The sequence below is a fragment of the Neopsephotus bourkii genome, unplaced genomic scaffold (assembly GCF_033783945.1).
Source record: "Neopsephotus bourkii isolate Nb327-2 ecotype Australia unplaced genomic scaffold, CSIRO-AGI_Nbou_v1 NB_318, whole genome shotgun sequence".
Lineage (NCBI taxonomy): Eukaryota > Metazoa > Chordata > Aves > Psittaciformes > Psittacidae > Neopsephotus > Neopsephotus bourkii.
In genome coordinates, this window is record NW_026900826.1 from 4,597,531 (window position 1) to 4,621,479 (window position 23,949).

Here is a 23,949-nt window from a genome sequence, read left to right on the forward strand (position 1 = left end):
TTCTTCAGTATTTTGGGTAAATAATTTAATTTCCCTCTTTTGGTTCTCTTCAGCAAACAAAGTTTTAGCTGTCAGGGTAGCATTCTTTATATACTATTATGAATTTGTATTTATACAAAATCACTGCATATTTAGTACTGTAGATGTTATGCACAGACCAGTACACAGAAATCCTTTTGCTCACAGATGGAAGGGCACAGGCAAGAAAGCAATCAACTAATAATTATCTGACAACTTGGGACAGAAAATGAAACTTCCATAAGGCTTTACTACAAGGCAGAACACCGTTAGCGTTAACACACCCAATTAAAACTTAGACCACTAATTATGCTTTTCCATAAATGGAAAACTACGTCTTCCTTTACAAACCAAGGGTATTAAAGATTGCACATCCTTGCCCATTAGAGCAATTACCTCCTCGGTCTTCACCTTCTTGGTATCCTGGAAGAACAGCCACCTCTTCTTGCAGTTAGCCTTTGTGACAGGCCCATAGCTGTTAATAATCAGATCAGATCCCCCCTACAACAGAGGGAGACAAACACATTTATTTTCACAAATGACATTTCTAAGACAAACTGCAATCTGCAGAACACAGAGTGAAACCTGTACTGAATCAGATCCTTAGCTGAACTTTCAAATTAAGGCTTGAAAATTTGATCCTGGATTGCCAAAGTTGTGCTGCCCCATTAGAAAAACTTCCACTGGATTTGTAGTGTACATATTTCACTTTTGATAAGCACTCCAATGTTATAGCAATGAATTCAGAAGAAAGATCTCTGGTCTGGGAACAAGTAAGGCTCACATTACCTTAGCATCGATAAAGCTGTTTCCCACTATCATTGGCAATAGGGATTCTTCGTTCTCTGCAATTCCTTCAGTACTCTTCTCCACCTCATTAGCACTGGCTAATGAGACGCTGGTATGTGACAGCTGGTCAGTGCTTTGCTGCGCAGGTTTAGGAGCAGATGTTTTCCTACACAATGTTAAGAAGAATAAAATTGACCCACAGGAAGAAAATACAAAAAATCAAGGGTAAACTTCAAAGCTATTATTAATCAAGTAATACTGGTAATATTCTTGACATTTACATTTTGTTACACGACACTTCCAACTCTCATGGAATTTAAATGTTATTGCTTGTGATAAAAATAACATCTGCTTCCAGTTAATCATACACAGTAGGCTATGAGCTTATGTGCAGACAGGAATTGTCATGATTAGTAATATTACTTGAAGGAAGTAACCACTAATAATATTAAGGCCTTTCTGCCATGCTACACAGAGACTGTCTTCCAATCCGTATTTGCTCCTGCATATGTGCTAAAAAGCCCTTGTTACTAAAATATACTTTCAGACAGTTTTAAAGTTTGCTATTTCAAGTAACTTATCTTTGTTCTGAGCCCAAAGTTACAGGAAGTCACTGGGCCAGTTTATGCCCCATAGCAGCTGATGACAAGACAGATGGTGGCTTGCCCCAGTGCAAAGAAACTGCATCATGGCACTGCTTTATGTCAATTTGTTTTGTCCAGCAACACTAGAGGATTAAAGCCTCGCAAACCAGGTCTGAGCAGGCTGGAGGGTTAAGCAGGAAGAGCAGATGATGTAAAGCAGCATGCTTGTCTGACACAGAAGGGTTTTTTTTTATTTGGAAACATGCCTCATACTTAGTTGTCAAAGCACCACTGACTCACTCTGTGGGTTCTTCCTCCTCTTCATTGGAGAATGGGCTCAGGTAGAGTAGGAAGAGCCAACAAAGTGCTTTGTTTCCACTGCTGGTAGGAATAGGTGAAGAGACAGAGTACTTCAGAGAACTTAGCACTCTTGGAGATGAAGGCACATCCCAAGAAGCAGTGCCTTGAGAAAGGGCTCAGTCTTCAAGAGCAAAAACATACCTGGCTTTACTGCGATAAATTAAGATCAGGATGCAGATAAGGATGCAGGTCAAAGCTATGCAAACCCCCACAACAATTCCAGTCATTGATTTCTGGTCCAGATGGTAATAGTCAGAATAAGCTATAAAAAAAGAACATAGAAAAGCTCAATAAATAAGAAGAGTTGCCCCCTCCTCCCTGTCAGCATATTAACAGGGTTACAGTCACAACCACAGAGACAAATGCTTCCTTTTAATGAGATTCCAGACCTTCTCTGTAATACAGTTTGACACTTTTGAAAACAAAACTTATAGACCAAACAGAGTATACACAGTTCTGGTGTGGGAGGTGAAGCAGGTCCACATGCCACAGCCTCTTTGGTGACCTACAACATGGAGCAGAGGAGCTCTCTTCAACCCCTTCCTTGCAGGGTGCTACTAGATAACAAAGGGAAAAGGCTCCTAGGAGAGAGTCATTGTTGCCCAGGAGTGCTCAAGTTTAGTTTATGTTTTGACATTATATGTCTATTAATCTAATCCTGAGGACATGACTCTATTTGCTTAGGCCTAAAAACTAACTGAATTCCAGGAAGGAAGAAAACCTGAGCAAGAAAAATCCCTGTGTTTTGATCAGAATTCAATGTGTAACAAGAACAGGTTAAAAGGTTCATGTACCTGAAGAGCTGCTAGCTCTGGCCTCCCCAGACCACTTTAAGATCTGTAATAAGCCACTAAGGTAAACCCTGCTGTATCAGACAAAGACAATGTGTTACTCCATTCTTATTTGGAGAAACCACTGATGTTACCTTAATTTCCACAAGGTAAAAAAAGTTCTTAGCAAAGAGCTGCAGGTGGGGCTGACTTCTTTGGTGAAAGTATATGCTGCTATATCATAGAATCATAGAATAGTTAGGGTTGGAAAGGACCTTAAGATCATCAAGTTCCAACCCCCCTGCCATGGGCAGGGACACCTCGCTTTAAACCATATTACCCAAGGCCTCATCCAACCTGGCCTTGAACACTGCCAGGGATGGAGCATTCGCAACCTCCCTGGGCAACCTATTCCAGTGCCTCACCACCCTAACTGACTGACAGGGGTGATTTGGGTTGCTGAAATACCAGGAACCAGCAAATTTCAACAGACATATTTGAGATGCCATCTTATCTCTGCTGGGCTTTTTGGTTCTAATTTCACCAGTGCTACTGGTATTTAAATAAAGGATTTAAAGGAAGTGCCTTAGAAGAGTGGCTGCAAAATTGATGTGAAATGCAGAACAGTTATGTGTTGTCATTTGAAAGGTAAGCTTACAACTTCTGAGCAAAATAACTAAACCATCTCTGAGTTGAACTGAAATAAAAATTCCCAAATAGTTTCATTTACAATAAAATGCTATGGTGTTAGGACAGAATGGTATACCCTGACAGCGGTTACAAGCTAAAACAAACCGGGATCTTTTTTCCTACTACTTGTGACAACAGTGGTCAAAACATTGCTACTGACTTATGGAATCTCCCGAGTCCAGGCGTTTAGGTCTCTGATTAGACTCTGGTGTCTCCTTTGGGAGGACAGCAAGTTCTACCGCATTTGAGAAGGGTCCTTCTCCCACTTCATTGGAGGCTGCTATTTTGACCAAGTAGACGTTTCCTGCTACAAGGTTTTCCAGCAAAGCCATGGTCATTGCTCCTGTGAAAAGATTTGAGAAAGAGTTCCAGTTAGACAACATCTGTGGGAACAGACTCAGATTTAGACATTGGGACCTACGCTTTCTTTCCAATACCACCTCTGAATCTTGTTTGAGGACTGTGATTGCTGTCATATTCTAACCTGCATACACAGGGTACAGAATGAACACTGGGGTTGCCTGCTGGTCCCTTCTGTCCCTTCTCTCCCTACTACTTGACCACAGCACACTGCAGCCAGTAAAGTTCAACCCCAGAGTCAAGTACTGGCTATGATACACAGCATACTAATCCTAGATCCAGCATGCTCTGCATTTCAATGTGATAGCATTTATGTTGTGATCCTATCTGTGAGGATGCTCCAGCTAGTAACCAGACTCAGGCAAAGAAAGCAGAACATTAGACATCCCCCCCATACTAATCGATGTGCCTGAACGTGAATTGAAACTGCGTAACAAAACAATTCACGTTCAGTTTATCAAATTTCAAGTCTAGTTTGTTAAATGAACAGGACAGATTTGGAAGAGTACATTATAACCATACTTTAAAAAGAAAATTAAACCTTATTTAGACCTGCATAGGCTTCCTTGATTACTGTGCATCTAAGCTGTGCTACTAAAAATACTGCAGAAAATGTCTTTCTCACATGTTAAGGATTCATTTCCTAAAGTCCCTGAAGGCAGAAAAACAGATTAAGAACATCAATAGGATTCACTTGCATTGTCCTTAGATAGGCAAAACTCCTATCAAAGTCAATAAGAGCTCTGCCTGTCTGGGCACTGCAGACTACTGCTTAAAATTCCAATTCATTTCTAAAATGCTTGTTTCTTTCTACCATAGAAATATACTGCTTTTCTTTCCCTAAGCAGTGGCAGTTACAAGTAAAAATCTGTTCCTTGTTCTCTTTCACATATTCCATTCACTTTCTCAGGCTTGAGTCTAAATGTCAACCTTTCAAATCAGTTTCAGAAGTCAGAATTTACAGTAGCATTAGGAGTGTATAAAATACAAGGTTATTTTGCTGACAGGAAAGATTATACATTTGGTAAAAGGGAAGCTACTTCAAAAGGTATTTCAGCTCTTCCATAAACACCACCCATTAGCTGAAAGCATCTGAAGTAAAATGTGAGGTATCTGTAACCAAAGGAGCTGTAATATTTAGCACCAGCAAGGGCGAAAGGTCACATTTCAATATTGCAGGCTCTTTCCCACCAGCTCCTTTCAAATCTGCTGCATTTGTACTGATTTACTGCACACCAAGTGTGCAAAGGCTGTAACTTCTGATCCACTCAAAGGGAACTGGTGAAAAGGGGGAAGGTGGCTGGAAGGTAACTCAGATCACAGATCAGCAACAAACCGCAGTATATTTTCTAACACTGCCGTGCCTAAGATAAGCCCAGTCAAATTAGAGAGTTTTGGTTTTTAAGTTGGTGAACTGGTAGAAATTTGCATGCATAAACTAAAGCCTGTGCTATGCCTTTTATAGGTGGTAGGGTTGATATTGTGGAGTTTTCGCTTGGTTTGGAGGGGCTGTTTGCTTTTTTTATTTGGGGGCTGTCTTTGGAGATATGGGAAAAGAATGGGGTTAAGATTTCACAAATCCTCTGCAGAACAAGTTTAGTGTCAAGACAAAACAATGCTCTTTATTAGTGCATAGGGTAGCTGATCTTATCACAATAAATGCGTTAAAAACCCAAACCCTGTGTCTATCTCAAATATCCTGTGAAAGGACTTTCATGAGTTTATCACAGTATTTGCCCAATTTTACCTTGACATGCTAACTTCCGTTCAGACTTTTTCATCTGTACTTTAATTAAGAGCACTATAGATTGTCCTCATGTGTCACAATGCCTTAACTCCAATGCCATGCCTCAAACCCTCATATAGCTGTCAAAATACAAAACCAGTGACTCTAGCATTGATGGACATAGTAATACACTGAGATTTATAGCTCTCCATTTGCTCATTCCTGACAACACTTTCAGTATGGGAACACATGAAAATGTTTACTGTTATTCACATCCCCTCATCTGAAATACCTGTGATAAAACACTGAGATGCTGCTCAGTTTTACAGCCATGGCTGAGCTGAAGTACGTATCTGAAAGCAATTCAGTCACTTTGTTGCATACAACAGACATCACCAGAATGACAAGATACACTCTTCACATATAAGCTCTCTGTGAATTTACATCTGCTGGGGTTTTCAGTGAGTAAAAATTAGTATTAAGCTGGTCCCTTAATATGACAACTTTACATCACTGTTTCCTTCCACAATTTAATGGGACAACTTTGTATTACTATTTCTTTGAGCAATTTTAAGTGAAAAACCATGGGCTCAATCTTCCCCCTATATTTAGGCCTCATTGATACTCAGAGACTAGTTATTGTTCACAGTTTTTGCTTGCCAGTAATGGTCATTTTACTGTCACTCTTCACAGCTGACCATCCTACTTGAGGCCAGCCCAACAAATACCATTCTGCTCCAGCAAAGACAAAGCAGCACTGCCACCTTTCAGAATGGCTGTTGGTCCTTCATCCTCTCTTCAGGAGCAGCACAAAGGACAACCACCATCTTTGAACTAAAACAGTTCCTCTCACTGATGGCAAAACCAACTGTCCTCTAAGTGCACTCATTTCTTTATGAATTTTCTCCATGGAAAATTTCAAGCCTCACTCTGCTGACAACGAAGCTTTCAGCCATCAAACAGCACAGAACAACAAAATAGCAAGTTTTCCTGGGCAATCCTCTTAAATAAGCTACTCAAGCACATAACTTTATTCTATAACACTGAGCTTCCCTCTCTGGTTTAATATATAATTAGAACTTTATATATTCTGAACTGCCTCTATCTATTTGGAATACCAACCGAACAGTAAATGGCTTTTTCTTTTTCTCTGGCTATAGTAGAAATCTGTTCTCAATGCAGCTCTTCAAATCATAGTATTATCCTGGAAAATCCCTATAAAAATGTATACAATATCTAATCACAAGGATGCAACTGAAGTTCACATCCCCATACCTGAGTTCCTGTCAGATTAGCTAGCCAGGGCTCAGCAGCAGAATAGAGCCAGAGAGTTAAATTGAATTTGCAGAGCAATTTACTGGGAGTAGGGGAAAGTTCATTAAGTGAACTGAGCTAACTGGATTGGCAGTGATTGAAAGAAACATCTAATCCCATGCAGCCACATTTATAAAGTTATTTCTGGAAAGCAAGGCATCTCAGAGACTTCAGAGACCTGAAAAAGTGCATTTACAAAATGAAACCATCACAATCCTGGTTACAACAGAGCTAAGATGGATGTAATTGGATTTATGAGACATTTTGGTTCACATGCACACACTGAGCTCCAAAGCAACACAGAGAGCTGCTCTCCCCTCACCTTCTCAGCATTATTTGTTCTTTAATACGTTTTCATTGCAACCATAGGAATAATTCTAAACTAATTATAATTTTCTTGTAACTTATCACATGAACATTCAAATGAATTTTTTGGTGTAGTCCAAGGGAGCTGAAAGTAACAAAGCATCTTATAAGCAGCCTTATTGTTTATCCAGTCCACAGATTTATGATTTTAGTTTACCTTCTCTGTGCAACACTTGCCATTCCCCAGCAATCCAAGACTTCCTGGATGCATACAGGATAGTGTATCGTGTAACAACTGTTTCAGGACCATCAGGTGGCTTCCAGGAAACCAAAGCAGTATTATCCTCTATCAAAGTCACCTTCACTCCTACTGGAGGGCCAGATGGTGCTGTGAGAACAGTAACACAATGCTATTAGGCTAACCTAATTTACATGCAATTAAATTGCTCAGAAAGAAACTGATGCACAGACCTAATGGCTACTGCTACATCCCAGATACACATACAAACACATACTGCTCCTTAAGAGAAACTCTCCTGTTAACTCCAATCTGATCGATAGCTCAAATCCTGTAAAAGCAAATTTAGTATTTTTCCTCCAACTCCGGAAGGAAACAGTTACTGACAGAACCCCCACATCATTACCCTCTGAACAGGTATGTCCCAAACACTGCAATGCTGAGAACATGGACCTCCAGTTTTTGATTTCCACTCACCAAGCTGACAGAACAGCAAACCAGCAGCCAGGGCAGTAGACGTGTAATATGGTTAACAGTTTCTAGAAGTCTGGGGTTTAAAATATGTTTCCATAGTGCCTAGGAAACAGCCATGCCTCTTCAATACAGATTTTAAGGTTTTGATCCAAGTTATTTCCTTTCAGTGGTTGCTAATTTTATATCAAAGTCATTGCTGATTTTAGGTAATTCTTGAAAAGTAATCTCCCAGTTCCAAAACAAGGATTTTCCTGACAGCACTTTTCTATCTCTCACCAAGAAGAGCAATATCTGTATCTCAAGAGGAAAGTATTTCTCTCTCCTACAGATAGCTGAAATTAGTAAGCAATTTTTCATGCCATTTGGTTTATTGAGCTTTCTTTTTAGAGCTATGTGGTCCTTTGCTAGTGCCTTACCTTCTGGAAGGGTAGTATGGTAGACTACTGGACTCCAGGGGCTAGAGAGCTGGTCCACATGGAGCCGAACTGCAAATTCATACATGGTTTTTGGCTCAAGACCTTGAACTAACATGTGAGTCTCTGACCTGTACAGATGAAGGAATAAAATACATTTAACTGCAGCAGTTGACTTCAAGATCCCAAACTCAGCTGATATCTCTTAGTCACTGTGAGTAGATTCCCAATGTCAGTTCCACACAAGACAAACCAGTGCAAGTCCAGACACATGGTGCACCTGCACTGTCCACCTGAAAATGTGATGGTACTAACCTGGAGCTCTCCTGCAGATGCTCTGTGTGCTGTCAGTTAACTTAAGCTAAAGGTTGTTTGGACACCTGATGCATGAGCAAGTGTAAGAATATTACTGCCCAGAACACCGGTAAGTATCCCAAACTCAGCTCTTTCTGTATTTGTCCATAGGACTGTATGCTTCAAGCTGGAGTAACACACTACAACCAGCGCCACAGGCTGAAAAAGCACACGATGTTGGCTCCATCAACTATTCCTGGATCTGCTTCTCAGTTCACAGAATAGACAGTGTCTATGCGTTCAACTTCCCCTTCCACTTACAGCCTCTATCACCTCATGTTTTGGTGATCTCTGTAGAATATGAATGTTCCCTATTCATCTTGTAGTTGCATTTGGTAATATACTAATTGTAAAATTGATTATGTTAACTGTAATATTGTTGTTTACTATTTGATCACAAAGTCAGTTGTTGACATTCTGCTTTATTCTGACTCTGGGGTGGGATAGACCCGGCAGGTAACACCCAGTCAAGAGTAAATCTCAATTTAAAATGGTGTTACTCTACAGATATTGCTTTATCAAATCTCACTTAGTATTTTCATCTTTCATACTGCAAAGGCAGTCACCAGTATTTGCAATAGCCTCATCCTATCACAAAAAGCAGCATTCGTTGCCATAATCCATACTGCACACTAAGAATTTTACATGGTGATTATACTGTGTCAGATCCTTAAGTCAGCAGTTATACAGCAGGGGATGTGCTCTTTGAAGAGAAAACCACTGATATTAGGATGGAAACTATCTTTCAGGACAGCGTTTTTCTTATTTAGAAGTCTTGAGTAAAGCCATGTATTGAGGGAGCTACATGGATTCCCTCAACAGCACCACTGCCCCCATCATAGGTGGTCACAATGGAGCAGTGTCTTCTGTGCCCACACCACCTGAGCAGAGCAGGACACCAGGCCTAGCCAGAAATTCTTCTCTGTTCTGCCATTCTATGCCTCATGTGTTGCTTCTCTGAAAGAGCTCTAGTTCCCGCTCAGCTTTCTCCTGGCAGGTTGCCACACACTCAGGAATGAGGCATTCCCACAGTAACATGCTCAAGCTCTCAAATCTCAAAAATTCTTGTTTCCAGTCTATTAAAATCAGACACTGAATGAAGTCACTTTGCCCAGACAAGCTACCTATTCTCTTTTGTTTGGTTGAAAAAGACTTTAAAACTAAATTCAACTTAGCTAAACAGCCATTCAAGAACTTGTCCAGGGATCCAACACAAGCACCACAGATGGAGAACAAAGCTGTTCTATGAACACATCTTAAAAAAAACAAGAAACAAAACTAGCAGCCACTGGCCAAAACACACTGTCCTCTAAGGGAGATAAAAGTTGTTATAGTAAAAGGCAACTAAGAGCAGGAAGAGTAGGATCTGAGTGAAAAGGATCTGGAAATGGGAAACCTAGACTCATTAGCAGCACTGCACTTACGTTTGAAGGTAGAGAACCAGAGAAGCATTCTGCAGCCCCACAGGGTTGCAGCGGATCGTGTAGTTAATGACTTGTGCAGATGTAAAGGCAGGCTTTCCCCAGTGAAGGTAGATAGAAGATGAAGTGTTAGCTTTGGCATAGAGGTGGTGAGGAGGTGGTGGTGGTGGCACCATGCGATCACGGACAGCTGTTCAGAACAAAAAGGAGCATTAATTATTTATTGAACTGTATACAGATAGTGGTATGATTCAAAAACAGGCCTGAGCCTGTCTTTAAGCCAAAGGTTTAAGATTAAATTCTGCCCCTACCCAGCATTATCTGGTATTCAGACCCAGGAATCTAGTTCAAGCTTTCAACCCAATACATGTCACTTACTACTTCTCTAGTCCCACTTGTTTAGTCAAGAGCAAAGTCAAAACTATAAATAGAGAAAAAGGAGAAAGATAAATCTCTCATAAGACACATGATACGTCACTGGTTATGTGATGCAGGCAATCTAGTAGTGGAAGAAAACCTTTGGTAGCTATCTTGTTTCCTCAGCTGCAGTTCATGAGCACTGGAGATTGTCTCAGTTGTGGGATGACTAGGATAGTACTTGTCACAGATACAATCTTTCTGGTTCTCTGTTTTACACTGAATTAATTGATTATTTATAGGTTAAAAACACAGAGCTGCTGGACCATGAAACATCTCAGCTCCTAATAAATTCTTCATGCACCTAGAACACTTACAGACACATCCTGGAGTGCTGACTGTTTGGTCTGCCTGATAACCTTCTTCCATACTGTTATATGCCAGCAGCCTTACATGATACTTTCTTCTAGGATCTATACAAAGAGAAAAGGAATAATGAGACTCAAGTAAAAAGTAAGGATTTTCAGACTTCAGCAGATAGCCAGGTAACTTGATCCTCCTGCAAGTTTGTTTCAAAACTTGTCCACTACTGTCAGCAGCTGGATGAGCAGGCCGGATGCCTGGAAGCCTGTCCTTTCTCCAGGCCTAAGAATTTCCCTGAATTTTTCCCAGAATCAGCCACTATTTCCCCGTCTTGCTTCTGATAGCCTGAAACAGAACTTTGTAACAAAAATTAGTGGGAGTAGGATAAACACCACATTTTTATCTGTAATAAAATCACACCTTCATAGCTGTAGAGTTAGATTTAATAGCAGGATTCAGCATATTGAACGTGTTTTCAGTATATAATAAAGACTCATTAAAACAGCCAGCATGAGGCCACAGAAACTAACATTTATTTCTGGATAAGCAGGCTGTAATGAAGCAGAGCAATCAAAGCAAAGACAGGACCCAGCAAAGAAACGGGAAACGTGTTTGTTCCAGGTTCCAAGAGGAGATGTACTGTGAAAGAACACTGACTGTTAACAGTGCCTGTGACTAACAACTTCCACTTCTACGTGTTTGCTTGAAAGCTTGTTCTGGCATTCTTAGGAGGTCACTGTGCCACCTTGAAGGGTCTCCCTATTTCCTCTTCTCTGGCCACATCTGGCCTTGATCCAGGTGAAAAATTACTACAAAGAAATCAGTTCAAAAGGGGCCTTGAGCTTTCTGTAAGTGGGGCTGGCACAGGGTACCCATAGGTGGCTAGGTGCACAAAACCCCAGGATGGCTGCACTGCTTCTTTGCAGTCTACTCCCTTGTGCTGATACTTGCAACAAATCCCTTCTAGACAATGATGATATGCAAGGTGCTAGCATTTGCTATTAGTACGTATGAGCTCTGCTGGGTCTAGCTAAACTTAACCCCAGCACTGATGTAGGCATTAGGACATTCTTCTATTATCATGAGCCTATTTCCTTCTATTAAGATTTTCAGAAGGTTTAGATGTTATATAACTGTGCTGATCTTGTTTATTTTTTTCCTTGCCCTAAAACACTGCAATATTATCCCTCCTCAAAGTAAGCTCTGCTCTTTCTTTCTCATTTTATCTGGGATTTGACGTAGCCTCTCTCATGAAATAAACAGGAACACAAATCCCTGGCATTTCACCACAAATAGGACTTTTGTTCACATCGGATCCTTGGCTCCCTCTGCAGTCTCTGCACCAGCAATACAACCTCAACAGCTCTTGATCTGAGGTTTCCATAAGCACAGCACAGTCATTTCATAATAATACATTTTATAAAATCTTTTCATATTCTTTTAAGTGAACAATCTTTTTGTGCTGTAGTTACCACCATCAGCTTTAAATTAACTACTGCCTGGTAGGGTTTACATGTCTATGTATGTTCATTTTTAAGCTACTGTTTTACCAAAACCTAAATATAGCTGTAAAACAAAAGGGGCTCTTAAATTTAAAGTATTTCTTCGATGTGTTTAACACTAGTGGCAGAATAGGCAAGAGGAGCCCACTCCCATTTTTCAAATAGACTTTAACATCACAAGTAGATGATAAAAATCATAAAACATCCAAAAACTGTGATTTATTTTTTAACTAGGGTAAAATTCTCATCTGCTTTGAAGTTCTTTTTTTCACTTTACACTATCACTTTAATAACAGATGACATCAGTTGTTCCCATAGGAGGAGATGAACACAAACACACAAAATAACCTTAAGTATGTGATAAAAGAGAATATGGGATTTTAATACTGAAAATTCAGAAAATGAGTAAGCAAATTATATGGAAACAACTGCAATCTCTTAAAAACTGGTAAAAACAAAAGACGCAAGGGGAAGATGCATTTAAAAACACTAAGCTCAACCAGGAAGATAGGTACACTTCAGAAGTACCAAGTGGTTTGAATACACTAAAATCAAGTTATGGGGACTTGTTAGGACAAATTACAGCATGCATCTCAAGCAAAGCAGAAATACACACCTTCCCAGGCTTCCTAACCTGTGCTAGGAGTACAGCCAGGTAGAGCGTTACTGAAGTACTCAAAAACAGAGCAAAGATTTTAAAGAGAAGCCATCAAGACATCTTTAAGATCTCATTAGGATTCCTCTTTAGAGGTTGTTTCAGTAATCGATTCTCCCATCTGTTCTTAGAAAAAATGGGAATTCGGATACTATTTAGCAGACTCTTGAAGAGATTTCACCTACCCAGGTGGCATCCAGACAGCCAAGTGTCACCATCAACCTTTTCCTTTACAAGCTCCTGCAGAAGAGACCCCCGCTGCATTTCCGCAGGACCCAGGATGACAGACACAACAATTCATCATCCTGCCGAGCACCTTCAAAAACTCTCTGCCCTTTGAAAGTGGTCACCCAGAACTGATCATCTTCACTGTGAAATGAAGAATAGCTGAGGTCTAGTGCCCTGCTGAGCTGAATGAGGAGCCTGGGAGCTCTGTTTATCCTCATTGCTGCCTTTTTCTTTTTGACTGAATTCCTCATTAACACTTGACTGGGAGGAGAGGCAGAATGATGGGATGTGGAAGGAAGGTAAAAATGCAACTTCCATCAAAAAAATTCAAATGTCTTGGAGAAAAGCACATTTTTTAAAACTTGTTAAGTGTCTTTTATGCTTTACATGTAGAAAAAGTACAATGTTGAATACCATTCATCTTGCTCCTGTGTAGTGCAAGAAGCTTCAAAGAGAACTATTGTTATATAGAAGAACCTTTTTAAAACTTCAGTCTCTCAACTAGTCTCTACCACATAAAACTCAAGGATCACTTCAGGACATTGAGGTTCAGTTGGCAGCAAGACTAGTTCAATCCAAAAGAAATAACAAAATTTTTTAGCTGTCACATATTACTGTTTTTGGGTCTCTATAGTTTGGAGAAGAGGAGATTGAGGGGTGACCTTATTAGTGTATATAAATATATAAAGGGGGAGTGTCACAAGGATGGAGCCAGGCTCTTCTCAGTGGCAAACAATGAAAGGACAAGGGGAAATGGGTATAAATTGGAACACAAGAGGTTCCACTTAAACCTGAGAAGAAACTTCTTCTCAGTGAGGGTGACAGAACACTGGAACAGGCTGCCCAGGGAGGTTGTGGAATCTCCTTCTTTGGAGACATTCAAAGCCCACCTGGACACGTTCCTGTGTAACCTTATCTAGGTGTTCCTGCTCCGGCAGGGGGATTGGACTAGATGATCTTTTGAGGTCCCTTCCAATCTCTAACATACTGTGATACTGTGATACTGTTTTAATGGCTGAAAAACTACACGCTGGTATCTGTAGTTGCAGCAGCAACTGAGGAGGGCTGCATTATGCACTGGCCCAGAAAAGCCTAAATGTCATAGTAAACTAAAAAGGACCATATAAAAGAATTTTAAAGACAGTGTACTGAGCAGCAGAGAATCTGATGTAAAACTTGCTTCTCAGATTACACGTGTAACATTAACAATGATCAAAGCGAAGTACCTGCTGAGATGCTGTTCCATGTTGATCATAGCTCCACCACATAAAAAACAAAGACAGCCAATAGCCAAAAGATCTACCTCCAGTTCCAACAGATACTTGTACACTATTTGTTTTTATGAAACAGTGAAAAATATTTTTTGAAGTAGCCTCTGTTTAGAATATTTTTAAGTACCGTTAGTTTCATTTCAAGGCTTTTGATCTGATTTACACCTCAATGGCAATCACAATACAAACTTGGCATAAACACTTCCATCAGCTGGATCAAACACTCAAAGTCAGACATACTCTGAGAAAACAAACTTCAGAAGCTTTCTTATCTTTAACCAGCATAGGTATCCTGAATAGTTTACACATAAATCACTGATAAAAGATTGAGCCACCTGGGGGGCTGACGGTCTCAAATTTAGTGCGCACCATCCATGCACATTATACAGCAACAGGAGGATCAAGAGGCTCAGAAAACAGGGAAGCGGGTATTGAGGCCATCAGTCATGGTCATAACATACCCAGAAGTAACATTTCTTCCCACAGAAGATCACTGCTATTCAGAAACAAAGGAGGTGCAGTCCTTTACTCAGCCCATTCAACACACAAATTTGGTTTAAGTAAAAAAAAACCCACCTCACAGCAACACTCTACCCCTGCGTTTCCAGACTTCCCTGAACAGCTGGTTACGTGGAGTCGTCTCAACTAATTCTCTTGCAATTGCCAGCAGTTGTGCAGTGATTGAAGGCTGGTTTCCAGGCCTAAGGTGAACAGCATTGGCTGAATTTTTTAATTAATTTCTGTTGAATAGGGTTTGTTTTGTTTGGGTTTTTTTTTAGTGCTGCTGGCATTAGGCTGTTATAAAATTAAGTGTCACAGCACCTACAGCTTTTTAAAGGCATTTTTATTGTTATTAATTAAATCAGCTCGTGGAAAGGACGCAAAACCTACACTGTTTGTACAAATCAAGAGGCTGGCACTGATGCTGATACAAACATGCTAGAGCTAATTCATCAATTTTATTACAAGAATGCCTTTGGAGTACACAGAGGCTGTCTCAAAAGACATTGTAGGCTGGGTGTGATAAACTGGGATATCTTCACACAGGACAATAGAGCTCCCTCACATACCCCTTTTATAACCAAAACATGTTAGGATTAAACACACATAAATAATAGCTCAACCAGAGGCACAAATTTCACCTCTGTTAATAATACTTATATAAAATAAAAGCAGGAAAAAACCTAAATATCTTTTTATTGATTAATTTCAAATTATCAAAATAGATACTGTCCCAAAAGTCCCCGGTTTACAATTTATGTAGGATCAGCCTCATTTTCCTATGACAGTTTTTGTAGGTCACTGCTCCCTGGCGATACTCCTCTAGAATTCTGGATCCTGTCATTCACTCTCCCATAAAAATCTGCAGTGAGCCCTACAGATTCAACCCTGGTGGGTCTCTCAGGAGCAGGACACATGGGGGAGCCTTCTTTTTGTTTTGCACAGCTATGAATAGGTTCTGCACCTTATAGTGGAACTATGGCAAAGCTAAATACTGCATGTATGAGCAAAAACATTAAGTTGAACTATCATTTAAAACATGGATTGCAACTTGGAAAAAACATTAAGCATTACATGAGCTGAAGCTCGGCAAGAATTCAGATGACAATGATTTACTTGTGCATTGTGCTGTTGTACTGCATCCCTGAGATACAATCTTAGAGATGATGTTCAGCTTCTCAGACAGCAGGTAGGAAGCTTGTGACCATTACTAATGTTAATGCTGAAAACCAGCTTCTTCAAGAAAGATACTACAGTGCACTCAGATGTTCCAACCTGTTTTGTGACAAGTCATTTCATTTCCCAGCATGGAGGAAGAACCACAGCTGCTTATCTGTCTGGGCACAAGAAACTGAGAGAAAGTGCAAAAATATGAAGAATTGAGACTTGATTTATCAGCAGTTGTGTTGCTCTACAGTTCACTGAAGCATTCATGGTTTATTGCACCAGCTCAAAGTTATTCACTGTTTTTTACTACTGCATCAGCCTTGCTTCCATTTCTCTTTCAGTAGGGGAGAAGTTGCTGCTACAAAGCAGCTGTCAGTCAGAAATACTAATATTCAGATTTCTCATTTTCTTTTCCAAAACTTAGAATTTAAATACGTTTATGTTATGCATATTTACTAGTTAAACATGGATTAAATATACAGAGCCCAGTTTTCAAAGCTTATGGAAATATAAATAGATACACAACGGTAGGCAAAAGCAACTACAGAGCTGGTATCTTCTCATCCCAGAACTAGTTTTAGTGTATTTTGGTGTATTCCATGGAATTCCATTGAGTTACTGTCTCAAACTCAGTTCTTCAGTTCTTCTAAAACACTGAGACAAATACACACCACCATCTAAAACAATCTGGCATCATTCTACAGTAGAATAAATGGTGCTTCTGTTGACCCTTACTGGCCTTTGAAATATGTTCACTGAAAAGCAGGTTTTGCTGGGATGACTGCTGTAGCAGCTACCGTTATTCGAAGGAAGGGGAGGTGGGAGGGAAAGTCCTCTGTTTTGAAGACATTTCCCTAGCGATAAAGGTGACATGGGGAGAGGAAGGAACATCTCTCCAACGAATGTGGGTTAGTTCCATCTGGTAGAGTTATATCTCATTACTGCCAGATGGTGTCCTCATGCACCTCCAATGAACACAGCTGGAAAAACTAGAGGCACAAAGATTAAATGCCTGTATTAGCACTTAAAACAACTAAAACAAAAAATGTGCTTCTAATCACTTTGCAGCTGGTGAAGTACTTTTTAATGCAACTCCTCATTCTAAAATTACCCAAATTCCACAGACTGAACTTTTAGGAAAAGTTACTGAGAACAATCAAGTCACTGTCATGTTCACAATGGAACAGATTTCCACTCTCAATACATTCTACTACACAATTAAAACCCTCTGAGCTTAAAGCAGCACGATGCTAACAACACAGCCGATGAAAAATGCTAATCCATACGTAATTCCATCCTCCTTTCTCAAAAAAAACCACAGAAATGCAAATGTCCTGGTTACATTTTAACACTATCTTCAAATCAATTTTCTGCAAAAGATCAAACTGTGTTTATTCCATTCTGATTTTGATAATTTGTCTTCATATGATTCTTCTATTCCAAGCAAATTTATAGCATTAAATGTTAAGTATAAAACCTGTACCAGCAGGTTCCATGACCACACTGTACACACAAGACACGCTTTGGGTAACTCTTCATTCAGCTGAAGCTTATACTGAATAAAAACTGAAGAGTCCTGAATCAAGAATGTTGCAGAGCCATGTTCTCTGGTATCAACACAGCCAAAATTTTGGCTTTCTGGCAAATGCTTCATAGAAAGCATCTGTTGACAGGCTACCTAGCCAAGGTTACATGAGAGTGTAATTTTGCCATCCCTGAAAGCCCTGTCATTGTTTCCTTCAGCTGCTGCATGTTTGTGAAGCTCCGAAGGCCTTGAAAGGAGCCAGAGCAGAGCCAACAGGTCAGGGCTAGATAAAATTAAGAAAGAATCCGAGGTCAGACCATGAAAGCTCTTTTTTTTTTCTTCCCACCCCTCCAGAGCAGCGAGTCCACCTCCAGCAGCCTTTCATTCAGTCCTGATAAGAAGAGACAGCACTCCGCAATCTGGATTTCAGGCTTTTTAAGTCCTCTTTGGGGAGAGGAAAAGATAAAGAAGCTCAAAGAAAATGGACATTTTACTGTCATTTACTGTTGACTCATTAAGTCTAGATACTGAACCTTCATCATACCTGTTTTGAACAAACCCATTCTCAGCACTTTAAGAGGAAAATATGAATAGACATAAAAGTATTGGGAGCTTTATTCTTGTTTCTAGAAGAATTAGGATTGCACAGAATTTCTAGAGAAAAAAAACAAGTAAATTCAGTGGTTTGATGCTCTGAGTGAAGTTCAGCAACTAGAAACCTAAATTAACATCTTAAGCTATATCCAGAATGGAGATTCTAACTGTTGGGGAACAGAATAAGAAAAATACTTCAGTTATATACATTTTTTTACATAATACTTTTTTCCTTTCGATTAAAGGTGTCAAACCCACTCAGAAGGTGGAAAAAATGGTTGTTCTAAGGCCAGAACTTCTGTGGCCAAATGTCCGTTTTTAATTGAATCTTTTGTGCTGCTGGATTTTGTGTGTAACCTACAGGTCCATTGTTGGGTCGTGGTCCGGCTGGAGAGCCCATTGGTCTGGTTTGCCAGGGTGACTGTGCTGCCTCCAAGCCCGCCCCTCCAACACAATAAACTCCAGATAATTATTCAAAGAAGAGGCCAGCAGCATGGGCTGCTCTGACATCGGGTCATGGCCTTTGACATCGAATCTGGGGCTAGCCAAAGTCTGCTTCAAGCAACAGAGGTCCAGGGGAATTATTAAGGGGGAAGGGTGGGAAAGGAAGAGCACCAAGAAATACTATCCTTAAAAATGTACTTTTGAAGCAAAGTAATGTAAATACAGGAGAAACTTATTAGGAAAATAAGCAAATACATTTCAAATGTGCTGGACAAAAGAGACAGAAGCGCATCAAGACAAACAGTAACATAAAGCTGGGAAGTAGAAAGATTATGCAAATTCAGGTCTGGTCCTTTCAAAAGCAGGTATCCCCTCTCAGATTTTCAGTACTGGATTTTATTTCTCTTTGCTGAAAAGTGCCCCTTTACCTTGCTCAAGGACATATGATTAAGCAAATGAACACAGTTTAGCAATCCTATTCTGTTTTTTAAAAACCTTGTCAAGGCTTTGGGTATGTAATTTCTAAGCATTATTACTAGCTTCAGATAATATTTAATTATTTCTATTTTTAAAGGAATTTCAACTGATCACATTTTAAATAACAACTTGTTAATATCAGGCTAAAATAGTTTGAGAGGTTACAAATCACCAACATTTTACATCTCATGGTTTCTTTTTCCGTTTAAAGGTAACTTTAAACAGTTCGATGGAACAAAGACTGTCTGTGATACTCATGATTTCCTTTGCAAACCAAGTAACTGAAGTGGAAACTAACCAATTTGTTCTTTGTACAGCACTGTAAAAGTTTATTTTGGTAGAAACTAGAACATATGACATGTGTGAACTGATCCAGCTAAATGGTCTGGCTTTCCGCGCCTTTGGATGGCTTATTTGTCTAAATCTGAACAGGGTCTGTATCCCTTTTGTAGCTTTGCGCTATCCCCTTAGAGGGCCCCAGGACAAACAACACCTCACACCCCCTTGCAGTAAAAACATCACCTCTCCTACTGCCCACCATCAGCAGTTGCAGCTTTATACAAAAAGAAGTGTGGGGGGAGGGCTAGCGGGGCAAGATGAATTCCCAGCATACAGCGTTTTGGCCTTTTGGAGGCTACAGAAACAAGAGAACTCTCTATCCCTTTTTAAAAGGTGAAACAAACCTCCAGGATTTTACACTGCCCAACTTCCTTATGGAGGCAGAACATTACTGCTATGACTGTAGCTTTTTCAATCAGTCCCCATGTTTCTCTGGTGTTTTAAAGAACTGTTAAATTGCACAAGCAAGAAGCTCTCTTCCAATATTATTCTAACAACACACTCTCAAACTAGCAGACACCCTTATGTTAAGTAGCCTGGCTCACCATTTTCAAAGTGAGCCCTCAAAAGCTAACTTGAAAGCAATACCAGAGGCCTGGACAAACACCTAATTTTGATCTTTTGTGCTAGTCTTTTCTTCTGAGAGACCTTTTCTTTTGTTGCTGCCCAGTGGAAAGCACATAGCTCATTGGTCCTGCTTTGAAAGATGAGAGCACTGCCCCTCAGTCTACCCCTCAGAGCACAATCACTTTAATGGAATTATGTAGAGAGGCCATCTCTGGAAGAAGAAAGGGAGGGCGGGGGTGAGGGATGAGTGTCCAAAGGAGCCAGCAGAGCCTTAATTACCCCCAGTTACTAACACAGATATGTCCACTGAGAATGCACAGTGGTCCAAATAGGCTGTGCCATCCCATACAACAGGTTCCCTTACACACACCAACTGACCCATGCAGGAGTGAAAACAGTGAATCAAACATTACAGTAGAGCATCAGAGGGCAAGGAAAAAAAATCCCCAAAAGAAAGCCCCACAAAACACACCTACAAGCATGCCTCAAAACAGGAATGTGCTATAAAAGGTTCTTTTCCATAAGATGGAAGAGACTGAAAAGATGATCTCCCCAGGGAACACCAACATTTCTGCGTTGCAGATGGGAAGGAAGTTTAAACAATTTGCCTGACCTTCATGCCAAGAAGAATGCTTCCAGAAAATGCAACAAGCACTCCACCAAGTTTGGTTTAACATCTGTTTAGGTACCAAGCTCTATCACACATACACATTGACTGCCTGACATCCCGCATCACCTTACAAACAACACATTTTTACACAATGACAAAGGCAATCTGTTCACAGGGACCAAACTTTTCCCTGAAGCTATGAAATAAATTTTCTTTCAGAACCAACATTTTCTGCTGGTCTGTCATGGACACCCCGTGCCATTTTGACCCTTTTGTGCAGCAAAATGAAAACACTATCTATCATTACTTGTACCACAGTGACTTTCTAGGAGGTGCACGGTTTCATTGCAAAAACATCTGTGGACTGGTGACTCTTCTCAGATCTCAAGCTTCAGGCACTGTACTGTTGCAAGCATGACTGCAAGATGCGAAAGTTTCAGGTAGGGCAACTAACAATCAATCCGGCTCTGTCCTCCTTGAAAGGGCAGCAAGGAACTGAACTAACACACATGCACATTGCTAAATGTAACACAAGTCAGTCACTACAGGAAAACAAATACGATATATTCAAGTAGAAACCACCACTATATCTTTCTTAAGGCAAATATTGGCTCCATGGCCTATATCCAGCTGCATCTATAATTAGGGCCCAAACTTCAGTGGAACATTCTGTTATTGCAGGTGTCAAGGGCCATGTGTGCTCCCTTTTATTTGGCAGACAGCAGGTTGTGGTGGTGCACCTACCAGGCATATAGACACCTAATCTACTCTGTGTCCATGCATTTGCAGTATGCAGTTGTGTGAGTACTGAACTATTACTATACAAATACTTTGCAGATACAAGTAAAGGAACTGCTTAATGAAGCTCAAAATTCGGCACTTGTTTGTTGAATACAGGGTGGAGGGGCAAGTTAACTTAGAAGATTGACAAGTTTTATAGGGAATTTGCTAAACCAACACATTTGTCAGAGACTGACAGTCTGATACATATTTACAGCTTCTAATATGACAACTCAAACAGTTCAAACACTTCATACTTTGTTAATGCATCTGGATTTAACTTCATGCATCTGGAAGGTGAATCCAGATGCATTAAGAAAGCTTAATAAAAGGTTGGCATCAAGCTCCCTCTGTACACTACTTCTAATGCAAGTATTCACTGAAAACTCAGCATATATTGCTAAACATTCTCCAGTTACACAGGTTAGTAAACCAGGAAGCAGGGAAGACAGCTAACAGCACTTGGAAAGAGCTCAACTCAAATGCGTCAACCCAGCAGGCAATTTCACCTGAAGTGTGGTGGCGTGAGGACACAGGTCTGTGTCTGTCTGTGACTTTTTCCTCACTACCTTCTTAAAATGCCTTATTCTCTAAAGCCTCTCTGGTTGCATATCTTTGACACTTAGCAACTGTATTCATTTTAATTACATTTAGATTATGCAGAAGTAGCTCCCTAATGGTTTGGCACAGCAGTGTTATTTTTAGCCTTTACATTTTCATACAGCACATCCCAGACTTCTAAAACATGTCCTGAAGAAAATTCCCATTTGTAATGATAATAAAAGCATCCAGGACACTACAACATCCTTAGCTCCAATATCCACTGCTGTTATATTCAGTGGCACATTAGCATGAGCTATTCGTAATGAGTTTTGTGGTAGGAATTTGCACAGAAAAGTTGATTAAAAGAACACAGTAAGTGACAGCTTGTCACCAGGTAATGAAGCCCAATATACTGCTCTCTCTTACATTCCCTCTTGAATGCTCTCAGTGAGGTTAGATTTGGTACAAACACCCACCAAGAAGGCCAGGAGAATTTGCTGCTCTGTAAAAGTTAAATTAACTTTTCACCTCCACAATGATTCCGCCTCAATGGTATCTTGTGTTCATCTCTTTCCAGGCCAGGACTGCTCTTCTAAAATAATCCACCAGAAGAAATACTCAGTCTATACTAGTGGCAGCAGCTGTGCAAGTTAATGCTGTTGCTTTTAGTTAAATAGATGTTAATGGTTTATTTGAAGACTAATGAAGACCAAACTTCTAGAACAGCATCCTTGAAAGCACTGTAGACAGATCTCGCAGGTGGTGTAAAAGGGGTCAACATGAATTTGGACCTAATCTCAGGAGCAAAAAAATCCTTTAATCAGAGTAATTCTCTGAACTGTGTTCTGAGTACTAATAAGCTTCCACAAAAATGCTCTCAAAGGTCCATACAAAGAAGCATCTGAAAAAGAGTGGCCTAAAAGATACCAGGCTTCCTGAACTGTCTGAGAATCTTTTGCTCTTCTGGTTGACAACACAGTACCTACTATTTCTTTTATACTTTGTAGTGTTTTGTAAAGACAAAAGAGTATTTTTCCCCCATTTGGAAAAGGATTACAACATGTTTTGAAAGTAACTACCACTTGCTACAGGTAAATACTACTGTAGTTTAAAGGATGCTCAGAATAGTAACAACATGGAAAAGGACAATACAACTTTGCAGAATCTGGAATAGAATTTCACGGATCTTTTCACACACCTTTTTCCAAGAATGCTTTTTATGTGTGTATTTTCCATAATTATATACATGGAAATTTGCTCTGGCTTAAATTTTTCCTTCAAAATCTTTTTTTCCTATAAAAAAAGAACTTCTCATGGGAAGCAATGCTGATGTTCCCAGAGTGTTTGACCACAGACTAGTTGTAATGTAAATCTTTCGCCATACCTGCTGTATTTTTTAACTAGTTTCATGAAGAACATGCATTAAATTAAACACTGTATTAACAAACCAAAAGGTACAGAGTAAGGACTAGGAGACTACTCAAAATCAAGGTTATTTTTGTTATCTTTCCTAATGCAGTCAGCATTTAAATCCAAACTGTACTACTATATGGACTAAAAAAGGGAGAACAAAATTATCTTGAGGTAATTCCTCTGCATATGAAGTTTATACAACACTTAGAAAACGGAAAGCAGCCTGACTGATTACTTCAGTAAAATAAACACACAGCTACTTAACTCTTAGCTAGCTATCTTCCTTTGTACAATTAAAAGGGTTTCCCATCATTAATTCAGTTTTACAAATGCTAAGTTGAGCCTGCACTTTGATGAGTACTCTAAACCAGCATTAGCCAACACTGCTGCTGAAAGAAACCAGCCTGCTTCCCCTCACCCTTCAGTCACTCACTCCTGCCACTACCTTTGTTTGCCAAGTTATTTTTCATTCAGGCTAACTTCCCAGCCTGTCCCCATGCAAGTGCACAAGTGTTAACACAAGCACAGAGGGAAGCAGCACAAACTAGCACAGAGAGGTACACAAGGAATGTGGTGCAGTTTCTTCCAAAAGTGCCAGCTTTTGCTGCTTCACTGTGTTCCAAGTTGTACTTTGATGAACTCCGAGAACTAAGTGACATGCCAAGAGCCAGTGACTGGCAGAACCACCAGCTGGTTAGGACACAACACAACCACCATTAGTCTTTCATCTTATGCAGCCTGGTGAAATCATGACCCTCAAATCTACCCACACAAAACCTCCAATGATAGAATAGCC

General features: G+C 40.0%; 1 protein-coding gene across 2 annotated transcripts in view; it reads right to left on the reverse strand.

The window, feature by feature from the left end:
- The window catches only part of PRTG (protogenin), an 82,288-nt gene that overhangs the window by 4,771 nt on the left and 53,568 nt on the right, over window positions 1–23,949 (reverse strand). Inside the window, exons 12-19 of one of the 2 annotated variants that reach the window (XM_061347466.1) lie at window positions 10,552–10,647; window positions 9,821–10,007; window positions 8,046–8,173; window positions 7,135–7,305; window positions 3,372–3,554; window positions 1,893–2,013; window positions 808–973; window positions 415–519 (exon numbers count right to left, since the gene is read on the reverse strand). In XM_061347466.1, the coding sequence (XP_061203450.1) occupies window positions 415–519; window positions 808–973; window positions 1,893–2,013; window positions 3,372–3,554; window positions 7,135–7,305; window positions 8,046–8,173; window positions 9,821–10,007; window positions 10,552–10,647 (1,157 nt within the window). Of the gene's footprint in view, window positions 1–414; window positions 520–807; window positions 974–1,691; window positions 2,014–3,371; window positions 3,555–7,134; window positions 7,306–8,045; window positions 8,174–9,820; window positions 10,008–10,551; window positions 10,648–23,949 lie in introns of those variants that run through there. The other variant, XR_009724588.1, reaches the window with a different exon arrangement.